General features: G+C 45.1%; 2 protein-coding genes across 3 annotated transcripts in view; one reads left to right on the top strand and one right to left on the bottom strand.

The window, feature by feature from the left end:
- crybb1 (crystallin, beta B1) overlaps positions 1–15306 on the bottom strand; it is a 34526-nt gene extending 19220 nt beyond the window's left edge. Inside the window, exons 1-2 of one of the 2 annotated variants that reach the window (XM_063034512.1) lie at positions 15199–15306; positions 7132–7248 (exon numbers count right to left, since the gene is read on the bottom strand). The gene's annotated coding sequence lies outside the window, so the exon portion shown is untranslated. Of the gene's footprint in view, positions 1–7131; positions 7249–7984; positions 8510–15198 lie in introns of those variants that run through there. The other variant, XM_063034511.1, reaches the window with a different exon arrangement.
- Positions 70–17230, top strand: cryba4 (crystallin, beta A4). The gene is made up of 6 exons (XM_063034513.1): positions 70–276; positions 4451–4517; positions 9043–9161; positions 13863–14004; positions 15232–15374; positions 17076–17230. The coding sequence occupies exons 2-6, from the start codon at positions 4482–4484 to the stop codon at positions 17221–17223; spliced, it is 588 nt and encodes a 195-aa protein (XP_062890583.1). The 5' UTR covers positions 70–276; positions 4451–4481; the 3' UTR covers positions 17224–17230.
- Positions 17231–18628: the final 1398 nt, after the last annotated feature.

Here is an 18628-nt window from a genome sequence, read left to right as displayed (position 1 = left end):
ACATTCCTGGGTCAAAGGGTTAATACCAAAGTTATTTTTGCTAACGTGATGTGCATGCAGTTTCCTTCAGGCCTTGCTCTCTTCTCTATAGATCGGGACTTTGTCATATATTGTTGTAAGCACAATAAACCCTCATTAAATCCCCTCCCTCATGCTGACCTAGGGGTTTAAAGAATATGCATCTCAGCAAGTGACTATGTAAAGTGACTATATAAAAGCCCAGAAAGGAAGCACACTTTGCTCTCAGGGCTCTCAGTCCCAGTGCAGTGCAGCAAGGTAAGTGAGAAAATATATTGTGATACTGTCCTGCAGTCATGCGATCTCGAGTCAAGTATGATGTTCTCCCAAGGGATTAATGCTTTAATGGACAACAGCTGTGTGTGATTTTGTTTAACATGGGGAGTCTGATGCACCGGCAGCCAGCACACAGTCCTTGACAGATCGGGGTCAGCGTCCCATGGTACAGCGCTGAAGACGACTGGGGGCCGTTCACTGCTGCAGCCTTCCTTCGCCTTCACTGCCGTTGACGTGTCATCATCTCCCGCCAGCTCCACCGTTGGAGTCTTGGGCAGAGTACATCAGAACTGCTGGTTCTCAATAACTGAAGGGGGAGGTGTGATGGAATCTGAACTAAGTAAAAGTTTTACTTGGTGGGAAAGGACTTATGAGCATTGTAGTAACTGATAATGTCAGATAGAACTTTGGGTGCAGCATCTTGCAGTGTTCTGGTTTCCACAATACAGAAGGTGTGTGAAGCAGCTGGGTGGGTGGTGGTGGTTGTCCATGATGTCCAATGATGACAGGAAGCCTTAAAGTGGAAAAGCTATTGAACTGGGGCAGTTCCACTCTCCCGAGATCAAAGGTCTGGGTCCAGTGGTACGAATAAGCTGGGGTCTTCCTTTGTTACAGTGGATAACTGTGACAGAACCACCTTACTAGCCGTTGGATCTCACTGTAGATCTCATCCAGCCAGTCTGCCAGAGCTGAATCGCATGCTGGGTCAGGCATCTCCCTGTCTCACCGGGGAAAGAGGCCAACAGCTACCCTCATCTGGTGAAGTGGTGTACCGGGGTGTGGCTGCTGCCACATGCAAACAGCTACTCAGTCACAGGTGAGAGCTGAGTGTCTAGTGGGGACCAAAGATGAGTGAGCTGCCCCAAAATGGGTAGGACAAGCCCCTTCACCAGAAGTGTTACCCTTCCTTGGACTCTCCATACACCCCATGAAGTAGGTAGAGATGGTGCAAATATTTATTGGAATGATACCAGAACTGGGAAGTTTTAGTCATCAGAAAAGTGTAATGAGGTAGGAGTTCTCATCTCAAGAAGCACGACTGAGGCCTTTAAAATGATAGAGGTGACTGATGGGGGAACTATAGAGGAGATGTTTCTCCTTGAAGGGAGTCAAAGTTGTTGACTGATGTATCTGGTGTGAAACCTCTTTACCTAAACAAAAGAATTGGAACAAGGAACTCAGTGCTACCGGAAGTGGTTGGAGGTAGACATGTTAGAGGAGAAGGTGAATAAAGGTTGGATGTGGTGGGGAGGGGGGAAGGAATAGAAATCTATGGCGATAGAGTGTGATGAAGGACACTGGAAACAGGCTTGTGTGGATCATAGAGAACAGCACTGAGCTGCACAGCCAAAGGGCCTGGAGTTTCTATGTAATTTTCTGCAAAAAATATCTGATTTTGTGAGCAAAGGGCTAACATTCAAGAATATATGTTTGCAATTTCTTTGAGGTTTGAGACCAATACATGGATACCAGGAAGCTGACAGGATGGAACCACATGGGACTTAGGCAGATTTTAACTCATCGGCTGATTTTTAATTCATTTACATAACGTGAACATCTTTATCACCCTTGATTAACTAGCAGCAACCTGCAGTCCATCTGGTGATCGTACTCTCACAGCACTGGTGGGAATTTGTGCCCCTGTTAGAGAAAAGCCAGGCAATGTGACCGTGACTGTTCTTGGCAATTCTTTCTACAGAAGTAGTTTGCCAGTGCCTTCTTCTGGGCAGTGTCTTTACAAGACGGGTGAGCCCAGCCATTATCAATACTCCACAGAGATCGTCTGCATGGTCACATAACCAGGATTTGTGATGTGCACCAGTTGCTCATATGACCATCCACCACCAGGTTTAAGGTGAAAGATTCAAAAGGGATCTGAGGAGCAACTCCTTCTTGGAGAGGTCAGTGTGGATAGAACAGGCTTTCAAAGGAAGTGGTTTACAATTACAATGCTTAAAAGACATTCGGGCAAGTACGTGGATAGGAAAGGTTTATAAGAATTTGGACCAGATGTGGGCTTGGTCCTGATGAAGGGTCTTGGCCCGAAATATCGGCTATATATTCTCCTTCATAGATGCTGCTTGACCTGCTGAGTTCCTCCAGCATTTTGTGTGGGCAGCTTAGATGGTCACCTTGGGCCAAAGGTTCTGCTTCTGTGTTGTGTTACTCTGTGGCTCTTTGACCAACCACCTCGGCAGGAAAAAACCACAGATAGCCCTGTTAACGTGGCAGGAATGTGTTGGGAGCCACACAACTGCTCAGTTCCCAGCTGACTGGAGTTAGAATTGAATCTTCAAAGAGGAATCTGAAATGGATTTTATTCCTTTCTCTGGGCCCACACCTATATAATACAATACTTACAGTCACTCAACTGGGTCATCTCAACTTCAGTGGAACGTTGTAGCCAGAACTTCTCCTGTCCTTGTCTATAATGTGTTGATTAGCCACTGCGTGGTGCCAGGAAATGTGATTCCATTACTTACCTCAGCTCCATAGGGTCAGGGTTATATCACTTGTTTGGCAGTAATCTCATTTTCATCTTCACTAAGATTATTTTCATTGGCAATAATGCTCTGCTCGCTACACAGAACATTGATTCATAGCAACTAAGGCCACATCTTATTAATTCTAATTCAGAGATACAGCACAATACCACGTTCTTCAGGCCCAACAAGCCCAATGTGACCAATTAACCCGCTAACCTGTACATCTTTGGAAAATTATGCTGCCCCAAATTTCTTGTTTGGCAGTAAACTCATTTTCATCTTCACTGAGATTGTTTTCAATGGGAATGATATGCTGCCCTCTACTCTGGACATTGATTCATTGTGTCTAGGGCATCACTATCACTTTGTGTGTTGTCCAGGCTCCTTCCCTTTCACTCTGAGCCTCGAGATCAGGGGTTCCCAGCCTGGGGTCCATGAACCATTTGTTTAATGGTATTTGTCCATGGCATAAAAAGATTGGAGTGAGAGGTAGTGACTGTAATAACTGAGCCTGTGACAACCAAATGTCGGCTCATCCTCATCTCACTGGCTGCTGGCTTTGTCCGTCTTGTGGGCTTTGGAGGTGTTGTCAGAGTAGTTAAGAAACTCCCATGCATCTGAGGGATGTTACACACGGCATCTTCTGTACACAAAGGATTTGTGGAATAATCATCTCGGATGGTGAATGGAGTTCCAGGCAGAGGGGCTTCATTTGCCTTCGTCTCATGGTCGCGCCTCTTGGGAATAACTGGAGCTCCGGGGAAGTGGATAGAAAAGCATCTGACTTTTTACTTCTTTCTTGTAGATGGAGGGAAGAATTCGGGGTGTCAGGATTCAGGTCACACCTCAGAATGATCCAGTATGGAATCTATCATGTATCCACAACATTGATGTATCTAGTCCGGTTTAGTTTCTATCAATAGTGATCACCCCAACGTCTTCAAGATATTGATGGAGAGAATTAGCAATAAAAGTACCTTTGATGAATTGGTTCATTATTGGTTCATTATTGTCAAATGTATTGAGATCGAGTGAAAAGTTTTGTTTTTCATGCCATCCATACAGATCACTGAGGTAGTTCAAGGGAAAACAAAAATAAAGTGCAGAATAAAGTATTACAGTTACAGAGAAAACTTGGTGCAGATCGACGAAAGCCTGTGAGTACTTACCACCAGGCTCAAGGACAGCTTCTATCCTGCTGTTATTAGACTATTCAATGGTCCCCAGGTACAATCAGAGGCACTCTTGACCTTATAAGATCCTAAAGGGATTGGACAGGCTAGATGCAGGAAGATTGTTCCCGATGTTGGGGAAGTCCAGAACGAGGGGTCACAGTTTGAGGATAGAGGGGAAGCCTTTTAGGACCGAGATTAGGAAAAACTTCTTCACACAGAGAGTGGTGAATCTGTGGAATTTTCTGCCACAGGAAACAGTTGAGGCCAGTTCATTGGCTATATTTAAGAGGGAGTTAGATATGGCCCTTGTGGCTACGGGGATCAGGGGGTATGAAGGGAAGGCTGGGGCGGGGTTCTGAGTTGGATGATCAGCCATGATCATAATAAATGGCGGTGCAGGCTCGAAGGGCCGAATGGCCTACTCCTGCACCTATTTTCTATGTTTCTATGTTTCTATGAAAGTTTAATCTTGTTCCTTTCTGTTTAAATCCCCAGGTCTTAGTCTAAAGTTTAAACAAATTTCAAGATGTCTTATTGTACAAAACCTGCCCACCACTGGAAGGTAAGTAGACAGAACTTGGATGTGCTATTTTTGACCTGGATGCTGTGGTTTCAGTGGTACATATTGCTTCAGAATCTTTCTCTATCAATTTCAAGTCTCATGCACCCAGTTACAACCCAAAAGTATATTCACTGGGGTCCCATATCAAACCAGCATGTGTTCGTGGCAACCTAACTTTGAAAGTCCAAAGAGTTTCCAGCAGCATTATTTCATGCTGGTGACAATCAGCGTGCGTACGCAGACCCGTAGGTAGCAGAGTAATGGGTGATTTTCTGTTGCTTTAACCTTAATTGCAGACTCAAGTTGAAAAGAGTAATGTGGAAATAGCAGCTGATTTGTGCTTTAATAATCAAAAGATCTGTTTTTGTGATGTTGCTCTTCACACTAAAGCTGCTTTATGAGTGGAAACTGTTGTTGATCTAAACTTGTCTCTGTACAGGCTACTGTATTTAGCCATTTGCGCCGGCTCTGTTATTCGAACAGATCACAGCTGATGGGCGATTTTCCCCTGCTGCCTTATTCTCAATATCTCATCATGAACCTTCAGGTACCGGTCTGGTAAATGAATGAAGCAATCCCACCTCAGTGAAATAGCCTTCCTACAGTATACAAAATATTGGACAGGGCTGGCTTAACCTCAGCCCTTTGCATCTCGTACTTAAAACCTGAAAGTCCTCACTCCAATTTTCGTTGATCCATTTTAGCAATCCATGCACATGGACCCTGAAGTTCCTTTGGATCTTCCCTGTTTGAGATCTTCACCACTGAAGAATTGCTCACTTTAAAAGTCTGAAGAAAATGGCATCACATTGAAATCCATTCACCATTATTTATCTCATACAGAGAAAGTCCATTCGGCCTTACAGATCCATGCTAGGTCCTTGCAAGAAATCTCATTCATCCCATTTCTTCTCTGCATATTTCAACCATTTAATGTGGCCATCTAAATACTCAGAACGCCACACACCATGATGACATTAGCAGACTGTCCTCCCCACAGCCTAAATGGTTCAACAATGCAAATCCTTCTGTACATCACAGGTCTCATCCTGCCAAATAGAGCACCTTTCTGTTATATCTGATGTCACTTGCACTCAGCCAACTTTGCAGCTGGGTAATTCACCTACCCTCAACTACTAGAGCAACTTCTGCTGACACTCTCGTCGGAGGCTTCAGTGTTTTCCAGAAGTCAAACATGCCCCATAGATAAAGTTAGTCACATCATTAAGATGTTTAGTTTGCTCTCTCTAAAACATTTCAGGTACTCTATCCTTAATTATAGGTTTCAATTGGTACATTTAATGTCAGTGAAATGTATACAATATACATCCTACAGCACCCCCCACCAAGTACTCAAGCGTGCAGCAAATCATCAATAAAGACAAGACTTGCAGTACCCCAAAGACTACTCGTTCACCCAGTAATTCACACAGGCTCTCTCTCTCTCTCTCTCTCTCTCTCTCTCTCTCTCTCCCTATTAAGGGAAAAAGAGATGTCCCCGTTTCACAGCGAAAGGGGAGACATTACAAAACAACTTGCTGATTTATGGTGTTAAAAGTCTGTTGCATATCAAAAAGCGGCCGGTAGTGAGACCCTGACAGCAGGTACCATTTCCGCAAAGAAACGATGTCAGCGTGTAATATAGCCTCTAGTTATTTCCTTCCAATGGAGGTAAGGTAGTTCTCTGGGCTACTCTCCCCCTTGCCTTTCTAGTCAAAGTGAACAACATTCCAATCTAAATGAACATTCATTGATTGATATCTGGCAATGACACTTTAGCAATCTACGTGGAAAAGCCTTTATAATGGGATAGTTCCACTTTCCTGACCGCAGAAGCCCAGGTCTGGCACTACGAGTCGTCGTTACAACTGGAGTTCTCCTTGGTACGAGTAGTCGTCACAACTGGAGTTCTCCTTGGTACGAGTAGTCGTCACAACTGGAGTTCTCCTTGGTACGAGTAGTCGTCACATCTGGAGTTCTCCTTGGTACGAGTAGTCGTCACATCTGGAGTTCTCCTTGGTACGGGTAGTCGTCACAACTGGAGTTCTCCTTGGTACGAGTAGTCGTCACAACTGGAGTTCTCCTTGGTACGAGTAGTCGTCATAACTGGAGTTCTCCTTGGTACGAGTAGTCGTCACAACTGGATTTCTCCTTGGTTGTAGGGGGTGATATGACCTCTTTTTTGCCTTGCCATGCCCTTCGCTCTGACCGGCCTTCCTGGCTGTTGGATTTCAACTTTGATCTCATCCTCCCAGTCCACCAGAGCTAACTTTGTATGCAAGGACAGGCACGTTCCTATCTTGCTGGGCTATGAGGCCCATCGTTTATCCTCACCTGGTTTAGCCCGCCTTACAAAGTGGCATACCAGGGTGTGCCCACTGTCACGTGCTACTTGGAGACACAGGTGAGAGCTGAGTATCCATTGGGGGTAAAGGTGAGTGAGCTGCCCCAGAATGGACACAAGAAGCATGTCACCTGGACACCCCAAAGGTTCCCTAAATGAACAACCTTTGAATGAAGGGAACTTTTTTCAGACATTGGTCACAGTATCTGCAACCTTCTCTTCTACTCCTTCATACCCAACAATGGAAATGATCTGGTCCTGGGAACTTACCATTATTAGGTGATATTCCTCTTGCATTACTTCTGTTTTACGAAGATTAATTTTGATAAGGCATCCTCTTGTTAGCATCCAACGAGCATTGCCTTCCTCTGCAGACCCAGAGTGTTACTGGAAGAAATAGCCATTGTTAATAACAAATACAGACACTCAGTTGTATGTTTCTTTTAAGCTCAGTGTTGGGCATTAGCATCAGCTGAGTCTTTAATAATAGTCACAGAATGAAATGTAAACACAGGCAGCAGGCATCTGGAGGTAAATAATATCTAGCATAGAAAGCGAATTGTTTCAAGTAACTAAGCTAAAACCCACAGTAAATGGATTTTCACTCAAAGTACGTTCTCTTTGATGTTTTAGCGGGCATACCCTGCAATAATATAATCTTTGGCGATCATTTTGGAGTTCTTGTGACAGCTTTCATCAATATGATGCTGTATGCTGTGATGGCCCTGTGGGATTTCCACGGTGAGTGTTTCTCAGCTCCACAGTTACCATGGAGTCTCGTAACACAATTCTTCGTTTAATTTTCAAGCCAGTCTACCCACTGTGCGGATAACAATAGAGAAACCCTCTAGTCAAGGTCTTTTGCTTTTGATTGCGGTTTCTTAAAGTTGCGTTATTTTACTTTTCACTCTTTGCAAGGTCGGGCTCGGTGGCTCCAGTCACCTGCAGCCCAAAGCGAGACAGACATGCAAGACAGGCCCTACTGTTCGCGGTCTTGCGCCGTTCCCGCACAGCCTGGGCCTCACACACTCTAAAAGTAGCATTAAATGATTACAGCACATTTCATTCCAATGAATTTCTGAGGATCTTCCTCTTCTGAAATTTCTAAATCCTCACTTCTTACTACTTGCCCTGCAGTAGGATTCTTGAACAGGGTCTGAACCAGAGCAGGGGCTGGTAATGCAGAGACCGGGACAATGATCGCGATTTAAAACCTTGCCATGGCAACTGGGGAATCTCATTTAAGTTAATTAAATAATCAGTAATAGAAATTCTTCATCAATAATCGTAACCGTAAAATTGCTGGTTTGTCAAAACAAAACATTCAGTTCCATTTGTCCTTCAGGGAAAGAACCCTGCCATGCTAAAGCAGTTCCGATCTCTGTGTAAACCACAAGCTCACGGCAATGTGATTGCCTTCTAATTAGTGTTTTTATTATTATTTATTCATTTATTAGACATTGCTGGCAACGTCCAGAATTTAATTCCCAAATTTAATGGACAGGTGAATGTGCGGTGTAGCGGTTACTTGATTTAAAAAAACCAGACTGCTGAGAGACGAGTGAGAGAGTTAACGCTGTGTAACACGCTTCCGAATAACCGAGTTCCGTCGAAAAGTGTACGTTCGATCCTCATTAACAAACCAGCAAAAATTAATAATCTTATAGCGATAAAAACAATTAACAAAACTTAATTAGCAATAATGCAAAATAAGAGTAATTAGCATTCAAATTAGCATAATTAAGCGATCAACTAAAATATCATTCCCGGTTCACCGGGTTGTTAGTTCAACTAAACTAACAAATTTAAGACAAGGTGTGAATATGAATATTTGCTTCTACCACGCCCCAGCCACATAACAAATTACTGAAACCCATCATGAAAACGCTCAAAATAGATCCGTGGCTCCTACATGCGGCTTGAACTGGTACCCAGTCAGCACCGATATCGCGGGCCGAAGGGCCTGATCCTGGGCTGCACTGAGTTCTAATTACTCTCTGGAAGTTGGCAGCGATCTGCCGTAGCCATGAAGTGGGAGTGTGCTCCCTCTCAAAGGGTCCAGCGAGCCGTTTAGTTCAGCAGATCTCTGCCACGGTGACGTTCGCATCACTTTCATCCTCGCAAACCGCAGAGCAGGGTTCGGTGAAGAATGATCTTACAAGGGCTTCCTCTCTCCTGCAGGTCATCATCTGGGATGAGGAGTGCTTCCAGGGCCGCCGGCATGAGTTCACAGCGGAATGTTACAATGTCATGGAGTTCGGATTTGAAACCGTGCGCTCGATGAAGGTGGAAAGTGGAGCGTGAGTATCTGAGCCCCCGGGAAAAACCGGACTGCTCCGCACAGGAAAGATTTTCGTCTTCTGAGGCAGTCCCACAGGATTGAGGAGGCCTTGGTTCCATCCTACTTCTGTGGGGTTGAGCGGGACAATGAGTTCATTATCCAGCTCAAAGACAATAGTGCTTGAATGGAACCAGAAGGCAGTCTGATAGGGTTGAGGAGCCAAGGGGTGAAAGGAGCTCAGCTGGGCAGGGATTAGTCTGGGATGTGGGATGGTGCTTCTGCAATTTGCATCCTGTCCTCCTGACAAAACGATCCGAAGCTCTCAATGCCTTCACATTGCTGCTTCTTCATTCTCAGATGGGACCATCCTTCTCCATCATGGGACCGGGGTTTGCTCAGGATGTTGGATTTGTCCGTCCAGGCGAATCCCTTCCCTGTCCTCCTGTTGATGTCTTAACATTACCAAACCTGGAACAGAGTCTGTGTCTTTTGTCAGATCTCTGGACAACATGGATGGCTCGCTAGAGGGAGAAGAGTAACTGGATTTTTCCTGCTGGGACCGCTGCCCTAGACACCCCGCTGACTCGGCTCACTTCATTTACTGTTTGATTAGAAAAAAAGCGGTTCTGCATATTCAGAGTAATACACACAAAATGTTGGAGAAACGCAGCAGGCCAGGCAGCATCTGTGAAGAAGACTAAACAGCTGATATTTTAGGGCAAAACCCTTCATAAGGACTGGAAGGGGGTTGGAATACAAGGTGGGAGGTGATAGGTGGGACCAGGTGAGGGGGGGAGTTGTGTGGGTGGGGGAGGGGGTGAACTGAGAGGCTGGGAGCTGATGAGGGGAAAAGGTCAAGAACTGGAGAAGAAGGAATCTGAAAGATGTGGAGAGTGGACCATGGAGAAAGGGAAGGAGGAGGGGCATCGGAGGGAGGTGATGGGCAGGTGAGAGGAAGAGAAGGGGTGAGACAGGAACCAACATGGGGATGGAGAAAGAGAGAAAGGGAGGGGTAGAAGTTGCCAGAAGTACTTTTGCAGAGATGTTGATGGTACCTCTCCAGTGCTTTGAGCTATTTGTTGTGGAGAGCCCATATCTCAGCAAAGTGCATAGTTTAAAGCAAATCAAAGTACATACCATATATGCCACCATGTACAACCCTGAGATTTGTCCTTCTTGCAGGCATTCTCAGTAAATCCAATGACCAAAATAGAATCAATGAAAGACAGCACCCAACAGGGCAGGTGGTTGACCTAAGAACTCCTTCAAACTCTTGTCATTCTGGGGTAGCAACATGTGGACTGGTTGGAGCCAAGGACACCCATATCAAGCTGATGCTCCTTGGTGATCCTGGTCAGGGTGATGGACTACGCCATGCTCTGGTAAGGGTGTTTAATGAGAATGGAGAAAGGAACAGTAACTCCCACAGGTTCCTTCTTCCAATGAAGTGCTTGGAGTAATGTTTTCTCATTACCAGCACCTTTTTTCCCACCAGAGGGAGAGGCACATGACCCGACAGAAACATTCTCAAGCCATGCACAGGCCCCTTTTGGTTTATTGTATTATTCCAGCAAGAGTCTTCACCAGCTCCACCATGACAGGTACCGGTGAGAGGTGAGTGGACCAGCACCCATCAGCTCTTTATATCCATCAAGCTGGCCTCAAACCAACGGCAGCAACAAGAATCTTGAAGCAACAAGATGTCCCATGGTAACTCTGCACAGATAATACATTGTGAAGAATGTGACAAACCCCATCCAACAGGAGCAATAGTGCACTTACAATAGTAGGACAACCCTGAGACTCTTGGCTTAATTTATGAAATATGACATTCTGGACACTCAAACAATTAAGTTAACCTGCACCTGACCATCTGTCGGAGGCTCTTGTTATAGTTCCATTACATCTAACAAACCTGTAGGTAGATTACCCATTGAACAAATGTTTTGAAGCACAAAGTAGGGCTGAGAAGAGGCCTATTGCTGCCACTGGCCAGTTCCTGGATTCAGTGAGATCATGGCTGATCTGTGACCTATCTCACTCTTGTCTACCCAATGTGCTGTATCGAATATTTATCAATCTCAAACTTGAAACTAACAATACAAACACAAGGGACTGCAGAGGGTGGAATGTGGAATGACAGACAAGATGCTGGGGGAGCTCAACCTGTCAGGCAGCATCTGTGGAGGAATGTTTTGGACCCAATCAGTCTCGGTGAAGGTGTGGACCCAAAATATCGTCTGTCCATTTCCCTCCACAGATGCTGCCTAATCCACTGAGTTGCTCTAGCACCTTGTTCTTTCCTAAAAACTAACAATGACCGGTGCATGCAGAGGTGCTTGCTAACTCCACCCCAAACCCCACCCCGGTCCTAACTTGTATACCCTGGGTCCTATGTTCTGAAGTAGTTTCTTTTTAGTTTTCCTTCACATCTTTGAACCTTCACTCATGTGTCCATATTCCCACCCTGTGCTTCGACACTACAAAATCCAGAGTTGGACCTTTGAAAGTTGGGCTTTGGTTGGGGCGGTGGCGCTTGATTTCAAAGCCCAGACACTTTCAGATCTTGGGTTTACTCTGTGAAGAACTTCCATGTTGTTTTCAGCATGTTCTGAGCCATTGATATTCCTAATGCAGCAACACTTCAGCTGTTCCAGTACTGAGGAGGCCACAGTTGTTCCCGAGCCACCACTTTTCAGGGACACTGTGCAGTGATCTAATGTCACCCACATTCCAAGTAAACCAAAGCAGCATAGCAATTGTATCAGACAGCTTCTGACTGATGGATTTCTGCAGATGCTGGCTACGGTTCACACAGATGGTGAATCAGGAGAGGACCAGCTCGTGTGGTTAACTAGAAAACACAAGTGGTTCTCAGGAACAGCATCTGCACTGTTAACACCTGTCAACAGCTGCAACCAGCTCTGCGCACACCTCTCAGTGAGGTTACCTTGATTAAGGTGATGGCAACATTGATCAAATCACAGCTTTTAGTCCATCAGCCTGAAACACTGTTCAGCATAACAAAAACTGTTCTGCAACTTTCAAAGTTCAACTTTCTGGGTCTGATCAGAAGTCTCCAGTAATTTATGAAAATCACCAAGGTCCCAGACACTGCAGAGCCATCTCTGGATGAATACAGGCAGAAAGAAAGCCCCAACCCACTCCTGGATTCACAATGTCAACCAGTAGGTTGGCAGAAGTGGTTCCCATGATCCCAGCCTTACAGCCTCTGAGCCTTGAAAACCTTTAACACTCCACAAGCTGATCATTTCAGTCATCCTCTATGTTCTTTCAGCCACTCGTTTCTTCACTGGTTCCACATGTTCAATATCCTGAACTTAAAATTCTCAAACTCACAATTAAATCCTTCAACATCCTCAGCCCTCCCTTTTGCATCAACACCCTCCAGCACGACAAGTCCTGGAGCTCCCCATCCCTCCCATCCTGGCTCCCTGTATATCACTGTGGTCTCACTGGATGGGTTCCTCATACAAAGTTCAGAATAGATTTATCATCAAAGTATGTATATGTCATCATATACCTCCCTGAGATAATTTTCTTGCAGGCATTCACAGTAGAACAAAGAACTACAATAGAATCAATTAAAAACTACATAAAAACAAACACTACCAATGTGAAAAAGAGACAAACTATGCAAATACAAAAAGTATAATAATAATAATAAATATTAAATACATAATACTGAGAACATGACTTGTTGTGTCTTGAAAAGTGAGTTCGTAGCTGTGGAACTAGCTGTGGACTCAGTTCAGAGCAGAGGTGAGTGAAGTTATCCACGTTGGTTCAGAAGCCTGATGATTGTGGGGTAATAACTGTTCCTGAACCTGGTGGTGTGGTATCTAAGGCTCCTGTACCTCCTTCCTGATGGTAGTGGGGTAATAACTGTTCCTGAACCTAGTGGTGTGAGACCTGAGGCTCCTGTGCCTCCTTCCTGATGGTTGAGGGGTAATAACTGTTCTTGAACCTGGTGGTGTGGGACCTGAGGCTCCTGTACCTCCTTCCCAATGGTAGTAGTGAGAAGACAGCATGGCTTGAATGGTGGGGTCTTTGATGGATGCTGCTTTCTCATGGCCACGTACTGTGTAAATGTGCTCAATGGTGGGTATGATGCTTAAGGATTTTTCCCAGGCCAGAGCTGAATCTCAATTATACTTCTGAAGGAGAGCTGCATTGGCTGAGAGATTTTACCCTTTTCCTTCCACATTTGTCCAGGATTTCAGGTGGTTATTAGAATCTCCTTTGCATGGAGATTACAGAATGCCCCAAGAATCTTGGACAATGTTCTTCCCTCAACAAGCAATCCAAGTAAATGATTTTGCTAGGACATTCTCAGGGATATGTAATTCATTACCAGTGAAAGGAGCAATCAAAAGTAGACTCAAACCATATGAACAGAGAGAAACTATGTGGAGTGAAAATAATATTTTAGATTGACTTAAAGTTTCCCAGTTCTAGAGCAAGCTCAAGGCAGGACTAAGTCTTGAGATGGGGAAAAGGGAGGAGAAAAGGTCTGTGTGAGGGTAGAGGAAAGGAGAGATAGATTGGACAGATAATCTTTATTTGTCATGTACAAAGTGGTTTGCTAACCGCTACACTACGTTGCACCACTGAAGGTGATCAACACTACCCCGAGAGCCTCAGGGCGACCGCCGCACCATTTTGGAGCCCCTTTGACACTCCTATGCTTCCTCCACAGCTGGGTGGGTTATGAACACTCGGGCTTCCAGGGTCAGCAGTTCGTCCTGGAGAGAGGCGAGTATCCACGCTGGGACAGCTGGAGTGGCAGCAATTCTTACCACACCGAGAGGCTGACTTCTTTCCGGCCAATCGCCTGCGCCGTAAGTACTTTCACAAGTGCACCTGTGTCCCTGTGCACACAGCCATCCGGTCCAGAGGAGACTCCTTTACCCAGGCAGGGTTCTGCAGTTGGGATTTGCAAGTAAAGTCAATTAAACAAACAGGGTGTTCAAAAAGGGAAGTAAGTTCAGAATTTGGAAGTTCAAAGAGACTTAGGCATCCTGGAGCAGGAGTCCCTAAAGCTTAACTTGCAGGTTATGAGAACATGAGAAAATCTGCAGATGCTGGAAATCGAAGTAACACACACAAACTGCTGGGGGAACTCAGCAGGCCAGACAGTATCTATGGAAAAGAGTAAACAGTTGATGTTTCGGTCCAAGACCCTTCATCAGGATTGAGTAAGGGAGGAAATTAGTGTGTTAGCAGTCATTTCCACAGGACTAGAATATAAAAGCAAGGATGTAATGCTGAGGGTCTATAAAACATTGGTCAGATTACGTTTGGAGTATTGTGATCAGTTTAGGGCCCCACATCTAAGAAAAGTTATGCTGGCATTGGAGAGGGTTCAGATGAGGTTTACAAGAATGATCCTGGGAATGAAATGGTTAATGTATGAGTAGCTTTTAATAACTCTGGGTCTGTAAATGCTGGAGTTTGAGGATGAGAGGTTACCTCTGAAACCTATTGGATATTAATAGGATTAGATAGAGTAGGTGTGGAGAGGATGTTTCCTATAGTAGGGGTGCCAAGGACCAGAGGACACAGCATCAGAATATGGGACGTCCATTTAGAATGGAGATGAGGAGTTCCTTTAGCCCGAGGATGGTGAATCTGTGGAATCTGTTGCCACAAGTCACTGAGTATACTTAAAGTGGCTGTTGATAGATTCTTGATTAGTAAACATGTCAAAGGTCACAGGAAAAGGCAGGAGAATGGGGTTGAGATGGGCCGAATGGCCTAATTTTGCTCCTGTGTCTTATGGTCTTGTGGTTTAGTTGGATGAATTATTGGAGGATGTAATGAGGGTGAATGTGATGAGGCTTAAGTACATCCTGAACTCTGAACATCAACATTCCCATTACATTTATGTCATCGGCAAGCAAAAACCATTGTCTTGGTACCTAGATTCTTTCATATGTTGGGAGTGAGAACTGCAATGGTGAACAAAAAAGCTGGACCACGGCCTTTCTGCTCCAGGTGAAAGACTTGCTTTGAGTCCAGTGGAAAGAAATTACCTGAAGAGCTGATGTGGTCTCTCCCTTCTGCAGAACCATCGTGAATGCAGGATGACCATATTCGAGAAGGAGAACTTCCTGGGCAGGAAGGGGGAGCTGAGCGATGACTACCCTTCCCTGCAGGCCATGGGTTGGTGCAACAATGAAGTTGGTTCCTTCCGTATCCACTCTGGCGCGTAAGTGTTCCTCCAGGTTCCGGTCTTTCTGGTGGACTAGACACATCTGCTTTAATTTTGATGTCCCAGATCCTGTCTCTTACACCTACTAATCGATTCTGTTTACCTCATTGTGGAATCATATGGCACAGAAGAAGGCCACCTAGCCCATCTTTCCCATGCTAGCCTTTTACAAAAGCAAATCAATTATCCTCCCTGCTACCCTCCACCTCTGTTCTCTTCTCAGAGTGATTAAATCATACAGAACAGAAGCAGGCCCTACTGACCCTCCTGTTGTGATACCCGCCTACACCAATCACTTTTGTTAACGTTTGACTCATATCCCTCTCTGCCTTTCCTATCCGTGTATCTGTCCAAATGCCATTTAAAGAATAGAAACATAGAAACATAGAAAATAGGTGCAGGAGTAGGCCATTCGGCCCTTCGAGCCTGCACCGCCATTTATTATGATCATGGCTGATCATCCAACTCAGAACCCAGCCTTCCCTCCATACCCCCTGACCCCTGTAGCCACAAGGGCCATATCTAACTTCCTTTTAAACATAGCTAATGAACTGGCCTCAACAGTTTGCTGTGGCAGAGAATTCCACAGATTCACCACTCTCTGTGTGAAGAAGTTTTTCCTAACCTCGGTCCTAAAAGGCTTCCCCTCTATCCTCAAACTGTGACCCCTCGTTCTAGACCTCCCCAACATCGGGAACAATCTTCCCGCATCTAGCCTGTCCAATCCCTTTAGGATCTTATACGTTTCAATCAGATCCCCCCTCAATCTTCTAAATTCCAACGAGTACAAGCCCAGTTCATCCAGTCTTTCTTCATATGAAAGACCTGCCATCCCAGGACTCAATCTGGTGAACCTTCTTTGTACTCCCTCTATGGCAAAGATGTCTTTCCTCAGATTAGGGGACCAAAACTGCACACAATACTCCAGGTGTGGTCTCACCAAGGCCTTGTACAACTGCAGTAGTACCTCCCTGCTCCTGTACTCGAATCCTCTCGCTATAAATGCCAGCATACCGTTCGCCTTTTTCACCGCCTGCTGTACCTGCATGCCCACTTTCAATGACTGGTGTATAATGACACCCAGGTCTCGTTGCACCTGCCCTTTTCCTAATCGGCCACCATTCAGATAATAATCTGTTTTCCTATTTTTGCCACCAAAGTGGATAACTTCACATTTATCCACATTAAATTGCATCTGCCATGAGTTTGCCCACTCACCCAACCTATCCAAGTCACCCTGCATCCTCTTAGCATCCTCCTCACTGCTAACACTGCCACCCAGCTTTGTGTCATCCGCAAACTTGGAGATGCTGCATTTAATTCCCTCATCCAAGTCATTAATATATATTGTAAACAACTGGGGTCCCAGCACTGAGCCTTGCGGTACCCCACTAGTCACCGCCTGCCATTCTGAAAAGGTCCCGTTTATTCCCACTCTTTGCTTCCTGTCTGCTAACCAATTCTCCACCCACACCAATACCTTACCCCCAATACCGTGTGCTTTAAGTTTGCACACTAATCTCCTGTGTGGGACCTTGTCAAAAGTTGTATTGTATTGTATTGACAGTATCTGCCTCTGTCACCTCACCTTGTAGCTTGTTCCACATAACCACCACCTTCTTCCCCTCAGAATCAATGCCACAGTAATGATTGAGATGCTCGGCCTCAATTAATAATTTTTCTTACCCTCCCTTTTAGGTGGGTGTGCTACCAGTACCCTGGTTACCGGGGCTACCAATTCATCATGGAGTGTGACCATCACGGTGGAGAGTACAAGCACTGGCGAGAATGGGGCTCCCACGCCCACACCTTCCAGATCCAATCCATCCGCAGGATCCAACAGTAGCGACGCACCACCAGCTGTGCCTTTTTAACCTGCAAAGTGACAGGGAAAAAACTGCAAATAAAGTTTCCTTCTTTGTTAAAAGCACCTGGTCTTATTAAAGCAGTATCCAAAGCAAACATGTGTTACATAAACACGTAATGTTATGAAAGGGATGGATAAGATAGAGACAGGAAAGTTGTTTTCACTGGTAGGTGAGTTTAGAACGAGGGACCATGGTCTCATGGTTCTGGGGAATATACTTAGGATGGAGATGAGGAGAAAATGCTTTTCTGAAAGAGTAGGCAATAGGTGGATTTCTCTGCCCAATGAAGCAGTGGAGGCTACTTTATGAACTATATTTAAGACACAGTTGTATTTTAAACATGAGAAAGTCTGCAGATGCTGAAAATCCAGAGCAACGCACACAAAATGGAGAAACTCAACAGGTCAGGCAGCATCTATGGAATTGAATAAACATTTGACGTATTGGGCAGGGGAATTAAGGGTTAAGGATAAAAGCTGAGTCCATGGTCAGATCAGGGAGTCATAGAAAAGTACAGCACAGAAGCAGCCCTCTGGCCCATCTAGTTCTTGCTGAACCATTTAAACTGCCTACTCCCATCGACCTGTACTGGGACCAGAGCCCTTCATACCCCTGTCACCCATCTACCTATTCAAACTTCTCTTAAACGTTGAAATCGAGCTCGCATGCACTTACGCTGGCAGATTGTTCCACACTCCCATGACCCTCTGAGTGAAGGTGCCATGATCTTCAATGGTGGAGCAGGCTCGATGGGCCAGATGCCCACTCTTGCTCCAGTCTTTATGTTATTCTTGGGTTCTGAACTCCTGCTCCCCATGTGCTAATGTATTGGCTTTGTCCCATTTACGTTCTTGAGGGATACTTGCAGGTTTTGAGTTCTTCGTCGGGTGTCATTGGCATTAGGGTTCATTGCACACAGGGTGCTCTGTAAGAAGAAGATAACAGTGATGGTGGTAGTGAACTTTTCACCCAAAGCACAGCTGCATCTTCACCTCCGAGGCATTGGCTTGTACGCCACCAGCTGAAGACAATGGCAGAATCTTTGCCTGTCAACTTTGGAACGTTTTCTTGTTTTGAACAAAGAGGCTAAACTGTAATTTGAAACTGAAATTTTCAAGCCAGCCCAGAATTTTAGTCCAAGGCCTCCAGATTAGTGGATGAGTACACCTGCCTTGTAGCCTCATGAAAAAGCAACTAGAATTACAATCCGTTTCTTATTGTCAGACACACTGAGTTACATTGAAAAGATTGTCTTGCATAATGTTCATGCTGGTGCATTGAGGTAATGTCCCACAAGCTGAGGCGATTCATTTTACATAGTACATTCGGGTAATGTCCCACCGGCTGGAGGCAATTCATTTTCCATAGTACATTCGGGTAATG

The sequence above is a fragment of the Mobula hypostoma genome, chromosome 27 (assembly GCF_963921235.1).
Source record: "Mobula hypostoma chromosome 27, sMobHyp1.1, whole genome shotgun sequence".
In the NCBI taxonomy this organism is placed as follows: Eukaryota; Metazoa; Chordata; class Chondrichthyes; order Myliobatiformes; family Myliobatidae; genus Mobula; species Mobula hypostoma.
The sequence above is the reverse complement of the archived record's forward strand: the minus strand, read 5'-3'. Positions and strand labels throughout refer to the sequence as shown.

Bases quoted from the DNA above. Each gene is read 5' to 3' on its own strand.
- cryba4 (XM_063034513.1), top strand. From the start codon at position 4,482: ATGTCTTATTGTACAAAACCTGCCCACCACTGGAAG. The intron at 4,518-9,042 runs GTAAGTAGACAG...TCTCTCCTGCAG, and splicing joins AACCTGCCCACCACTGGAAG to GTCATCATCTGGGATGAGGA. The intron at 9,162-13,862 runs GTGAGTATCTGA...CTTCCTCCACAG, and splicing joins ATGAAGGTGGAAAGTGGAGC to CTGGGTGGGTTATGAACACT.